Here is a 6,395-nt window from a genome sequence, read left to right as displayed (position 1 = left end):
TTGGGGTGACACTCCTGAGTCAGATCGCGTGGGGAAGGAGGAAGCGTGCGTGCTGAGTGCTGAGCTCAGTTGCAGAGGGCCTGGGGACGAGCGGTGAAATGCTGACTGTAGCTGAATTGCATCAGATGCTGTGGAGGATCCAAAACCCCTCGCTTTCCAGCTTAGCCCAATTTAATGAGAGAAACACTCAAGTGAACAACGACGCGCTTAAAACTTCTTGGATGATGACAGCGAATTCCACTTTTCATTAAAATACCATCTGTCCCAGAAAGGACTTCATTGGAGCTCCTTGGGTTATTAAATGGCAGAAACACACACCAAAATACGCTGCCACTTTGGGCTTTTGGCTTTGGAGCCTTAGCGTGACTCGCGTGGTTTTGAGACAAGTAATATAAAGGCAGGACTGTTCTCTGGATTTGCCTGGACTCAAATCTGAGACCTGATGTAAAACCGCTACTTGGTTTCTTACCTGGATCTTTTGTTCTCTGTTCAAACAGTCCCTACAGCTGTAGGTAAACCTGGGTGCGTTTACACAGCTGACTTCAGCTGTTTGCAGGTTGGATGGGTTTGATCTCTGGAGCACACTGCTCCTGCCCTCGGCCAGTCGGTTTGGCCTTTTCTGTTGGAATGAGGCTGTGGAGGGATGCTTCCAATGGCCGTACGGCCCTGCTGTGCAGCTGCACGTGCTCTGTGTGAGGCTCACTTCATGCTCAGAGGGCTGTAAAGGGCAGCTGGCTCCAAGATGCTGTAAGAAAAGTTTTCAGACTCCTTTTGGATCGGGGTTAAACTTTATCCTCTGGATTTCTCTACATTTCTCAGCTTTGGAATTATCTGCAAACTTCACAGTCCTCTGCAAACCCATGCCAATAACTTGGTGTGTGTCATGGGTACAGAAGGGGAGGTTGTGTGCCATCCTCTGAGTTCTGTGGATCTGTTTGTGCTTTACCTTACAAACATGTATCCACATTCCTTGGGGCACTGAATTATTTAGCAGTTGAGCTGTAACTCTGGGTTTTTGAATAATGCGAAGCAATTTTAGGGAAGCGTTTGCCAATGGCACGCAGGTACTTGTTAGCTAATTGATGTGGACGTACTGCACAGAACTGAGCATCTTTACGAATTCTGTTCATCTTCTCCTGCATTTAACATTGTAACAAACAAATAAAAAGAGCCCTACTCCATAGTGGAAATCTTTTTCAGCAGTTTCAGGGGACTTGTTTCCAAGTGAGATGTAACAGAAAATGGTGCTTTGTGCTGCTGGGTCGAGGTCTGGAAAGCAGATCTCTGTCAGCCCGTGGTGTCAGGTGTTGGGTTGGCATCTGAGCTCTGGTGCTGGGCTCCAATTACAGCAGCCCGGACTGCAGGAAGTGCCCAGATGAGGCTTCGCCCTCAGCCCTATGGCTGCATTGTGGTGATCGCATTTCCCCATTTAAATCCTGAAAGAAGGAAACATTCTAGTGGTTTGTTTTAAGCATTCACGCTTTTAGAACCCTTACAGTATCACCTCCAATAGCGGACTGGTACTGAACGCTGCTACAATCACTGCCAGACACAGAGCAGGGCAGCCCTATGCTCTGAATGTACGCAGATCTGGCTGGTCAGCCTTTATTCTTCTCCCACACTCCAGCCGCGCTCTCACAGCCCTGCAAATGCAACAAACACACGCGAGCCGGAGGGCAGCCCTGGGTTCTGAGGGCAGCAGAGGACAGGGCGTGAGGCTTCAGGCCTCTGTGTGCTGAGGGAGCAGGGCTCTGTGCTGCAGCCCTACATGGGAACTGCTCGCTGTTGAGCTGAACCAGGGCCAAGGCTCCACTCATTGCTGTTCTTTTGGTGACGACTAAAAAAACCCGCAGCATAATTCATTGGGACGGCGGCTAAGGAATCCAAAAAGTCATCGTAACCCTTGAACGGCTGCCACGGGGCACGTCTGGTACGCTGCAGTGCAGACACGGCGTCGAACTGGAACAGCTCCCGGCTGCAGCGGCGCAGCGCCCCGCGCTTCCCCTCTCGGAGGCGCTCCCGCCACCTTTCCCGCCCACAGCGCCGTTGCCCGGCAACCACCCAGCCTCACGCACTCCCCGCGCCGCCTCTCACGCACTTCCGGTCCCGCCTCTTCCCGCCCTCCGCGGAAGCACCGCCCCTCCCCGGAAGGGCGAACGGTTCGGCGTGCGGGGGTGGGACTTCCGGCGGCTGGTGGTTCGGCGGGCGGGCGGCAGCGTGAGTCGGGGCTGCGGGGCGGCCACGCAACTTCCGCCCGGGGGGGCGCCGCCGCCGCCGCTGCTGCCGCCGCCTGAGGGGACGGGAGCGGCCGAGAAGAGGCGCCGAGCTGCGGCCTAAAGGGAGCGGGGAGCCGCCGCCGCCTCCCAGCGCAGCCCGACCGGGGCCCGGGCCCGGCCCAGCTCAGCTCAGCGGCGGAGCCCGCAGCCCCGAGCGGCTGCGCCCAGCTCCATGAATGGAAATCAGCAGCGCAGGTGAGCGGCCTAGCGGTGCTCCGAACGGCCCCGAGTCGGGAGGGGAGAAGCGGGTACCGCCGCCCGGCCGCGGCGGCTGGCGGTGCTGCGTGCCCCCGCCGCGTGGTTTCACGTCCCGAGGGCCCGGCGCGGCGGAGCGGCACTGACTGCCGGGCGGAGCGGCACTCCCGGGGGAGCGGGATGGCCTTCCTCTTTGCCGCCCGCGCTCTGGAGCTGGGAACACCCGCAGGACGAATCCCGGCGTTTCGTAACGCCGCGGGCCGGCGCGGCGCGCAGCCGCCTTGCGTAACCCGGCAGCGCGGGGTGCCGCGGGGCATCGGCCGCACAGCCGCGGCTTTCAGCGCACAGCGCATCGCCGCTCGCGATGTCGGTGTCTCCCGGTGGCTGAACGTACGGCTGTGTCCGCGGCTACTGGGCCTAGGAGCAATTGCAGGCGTCTCGGGGCGGCTCGATGCGAAGCCCTTCGGTTGGGCTTTCGTGGTTTGGGAAGCGCGGGCTCGCTATTTGTGCGCCGCCTGTTTAAAATGTGGTTTGAGATCTAAAGAAGGGATTTGGGTGTGTTGGAAGGGCTGCCGTTCAGGTGCTGTGGGGATGAGGCAGGAGCTGGAGGTGCCAAGCAGGGCAGTCCCAGCTCTTTGCACATGGGTGCCTTTGGTGTTTGTACAGAGGCTGAACTTTGTGGTGGATTTGGCTGGAAAAGCTCGCTGCCCGTGTCCTCGCTTAATGAGCTTAAGTGATGGATTTGAAACCATTTTAGGAAAGTGCTGGATTTTAGCAATCCCACGGAATTTGGGTGGTATGCGAACAATCTGTGTGTGTTAAGTAAACTACAGAGACAACCCGGCGTGAATCGAGCTGCTTCGTAACAGGGCTCAGATTTGCAAGAATAGCACAGGAATGAGTTGGTTTTCTCTTTGGAATGATTTTCCCTTTGGTTAGGTTGTAATGTGATGATTTTTACCAGGGTGTGTTGAAGTGGTTCAGTGCTGGTTCTGGGGTTGAGCGTTCCTCCCTGTGTGTCCTCTGTAATGAGGAGGTTCCGTGCTTGCTTAATGCCCTGAGCACCTGGGAACTCTGCCATCAGCAGTGCTGGGCACAAACCATGCTGGGCAGTGAGATGAGGGCTGAAGTTGCCTTGTGTCAGAGGAAGGACATTCGGATGCACAGCCCTTCCTGTGAAGGAAAGTCACAGAAGAGGAAGTGGAGAAGATGGATCAGTGAAGCACAGTGAAGGCAGCTCCCAGCTGCAGTGTGAATCTGGTGCCCGGCATCACGCTTCTTCTGGAGGTGTGAGGAGAGCTTCTGCAGGGCTCTGTGAAAGCTCTGCTGCTGTGAGTTGGTGCTCTGTGCTGTGACTGTCAGAGTGCTGTGTGTCCACATGCTTGTGAATTGTCCCTTCCAAGCCCAGAGCTTTTAGTGTTAAGGTGTGTTGTTGCTCTCTTGACTCTGTTTTGGTGTTTTTAATGAAGCACAACAGGCATCGTTGCTTAATCTTTGTGGGCTGTTTTCTGTAGGATCTTAGGGCAGACAGAATGCAGAGCGTTTGCCTTGCTGTGTTGAGGCTGGTGGCTTGAGAGGACCATTAGAAGTTGTATTTTTGTGGGTGGGGTTGAGAAGAAAGGGGGAATGAATCATAAGTGCCTTCAACAGTTACTCCAGTCAGGAATGCGTGTGATGTGAGTTACAATGGAACTTCGCCTCAGTGGAATTGCAGTGGAAGCTGTTGGAATCAGAGTATGAACTTTACAAATGGTTTCTTCCCCTTTGCTTTACTTCCATAGTGATTTAATTGTCAGGTAGGATATAGCTTGAGCTAATTCCCAAGCTAATTTTGAAGGAATGGCAGGAATATGAGGCTTTTCAACACATCCGGTCTGCATTTAAATGACAGCAGATGAACAGCAGTGCCCCACTGTGTGCAGCTCCAGTGAGTCCTGCAGCAAGGAACCGAGAGGCAGCATCTGGCTGATGCTTGGGGGCATCTGAGAGCTCTGCAATGGTCCCAAGGCTGGAAGCTGCAGTGAGGACAGACAGCAGGGGGTCAGCAAGATCTCACTAATCCACTTTTCTCTTGCATTGGGATGGGTTTCATAACTGGAATGCCATGGAAGCATTTACCTTTAACTAAGCTTAGAGCTGGATACCAATTGATTTGGTCCTCAACGTTCATCAGGCGTTGTTTCTCACTTCTTTGTGCTGCAGGGTTGTTGTGAAAACAAGAAAATCGACCATTAATTTTTTGCTCCTTTTAATTTTCCTCACACGCGAAACTCGCGGAGGGCGTAGAGCAGATTTCAGCGCTATGTCTAAAGAAGTGTTGCTCAGTAACTGTAAGGAATTATTTTTATTTTCTGGTAGTGTAGCTCTAAATTTAGTCCTACGCCGTGTGTCTGGGTTCTTGCTGTTCTGCTCTCAGGCAGTTCTTGGGGAAATGGCAACTGCTTGCATCTGAAACTTGAAAGCCGAGCAGCGGCGGATGGATGGCGCGATGAGTTCTAACAGGACTTACGGTCTGCAACTATTTGTTTTTTAAAGTAAAGCCTAAATTGCAAGTAGGGATGTTGAGAAAACGTGGATTGCATTACTCATAAATAATGTAATGCCACCCAGAGAGGTTGCTGCTGCAGAAATAAGGCAATTTGTGATTTCTGGCATAGGGAAGGGGCACGATTGTGGAAACCAATGCTTAACCAGGATCTCCTCACCCTGTTTTTTCAATCTAGAGTTAACTCATGTCTTGCTGGTGGTAGGATTTTCTCTGAGTTCCGCAGGCTGGGCCTCTGAGCCCAAGCAGAAAGGGGCCCTCTGAAAGGGGATCCTTCCCCTCCTCTGCCTGCTGGATGCTGCTGGGTCTCTGTTCTGAGCCCATCCTGTCATGTCCTCCGTCACAGCCTCCAAACTGTTCAGCCACCCTTCGTTGAGAGGTCTAGAACTGTTTCATACACAAAAATAAAGCTATTAACTGATCGTATTTTGAACTTCTGTAATGCTGAAGCCCACAGTGGGAAAACGGTTAATGTCTTGCAGGAAGCCTGGTACTGGCTTCCCTTCCCTTCCCTGCAGAAGGATCATGTAAGGAAGCCCTTATCTTCTGTTAGCATCTTGCTAGAAAGCAGTATTTCTTCTTGCTGTAAAACTGCCTTGCGTGCCTGAAGCTTCAGTTTTTCTTAGCATGGTTTGCTGCAAGTGCTTGCAGGTCCTGTGCGTGCTGTGCTGAGCTGTGGGGTCGCTCAGTGGATGTGAGCCCAGTGTGCACAGCCCTCAGCAGGGCTGCCGGCGTGCAGGAGCAGTGCTGGGGCTCGGATCCCAGCAGAGCTGCTGGTATCTTCCCCATCCTTCTGGCAAATGGTGTGGCTGCAGTGGGAGCTTCACAAGGGGGATCTGGCTCCAAAGTTCTGCATTCTTCCATATTGTGGGGAGGTCCATGCGTTGCTGCTGCAGGTACCGGCTGAGCCCACTGGAAATTAACGTCATGTCCCAACCAGAAACCATATTTCTGGTGTATCTGCAAGCATCAGATTGTTTTCTTCAGGATGTTCCACAAATAACAGTTACCTTTTCAGCACTTACTTGACTTCTTGACACGTTGGTTTCCCCCCTCAGCCCTCTAGCAGCATCAGTTCCTTTCCTTCCCTGTGAGCTCTGTGGAAGCTGTGTTCCGTACTGCGGGAGGATCTTCCCTTGTTCTGGAGGATGCTCACACGCTCTGGTTTCAGCAGCTGCTGTGATCAGTAATAATTGGTGAATGCTTTTTCTTGCGTTTGTGAGATGTGTTCGTACTGATGCTGTAAAGGCAGAGTAGCAGCAGTTTGTCACACGCAGGTGGGTCCCAAACCTGCCATGGTCCTGTGCTGCACAGCACCGTGACAGATTTCCTGTGCTTTGCCTTCCTATGGCTGAATTACATGGAAGAGCAGCTGTCAG

The 6,395-nt window shown here is 53.3% G+C and overlaps 1 protein-coding gene across 1 annotated transcript in view; it reads left to right on the top strand.

Annotated features, from left to right (window-relative positions):
- The first annotated feature begins 2,188 nt into the window (after window positions 1-2,188).
- Window positions 2,189-6,395, top strand: part of AGO3 (argonaute RISC catalytic component 3) — a 29,771-nt gene continuing 25,564 nt past the window's right edge. Inside the window, exon 1 of the mRNA XM_048969221.1 lies at window positions 2,189-2,471. Coding sequence (XP_048825178.1) covers window positions 2,453-2,471 — 19 coding nt within the window. The 5' untranslated portion in view covers window positions 2,189-2,452. The remainder of the gene's footprint in view (window positions 2,472-6,395) is intronic.

This window comes from Lagopus muta, chromosome 23 (genome assembly GCF_023343835.1).
Source record: "Lagopus muta isolate bLagMut1 chromosome 23, bLagMut1 primary, whole genome shotgun sequence".
Classification (NCBI taxonomy): domain Eukaryota; kingdom Metazoa; phylum Chordata; class Aves; order Galliformes; family Phasianidae; genus Lagopus; species Lagopus muta.
This window is presented reverse-complemented; position numbering and strand designations above follow the sequence as displayed.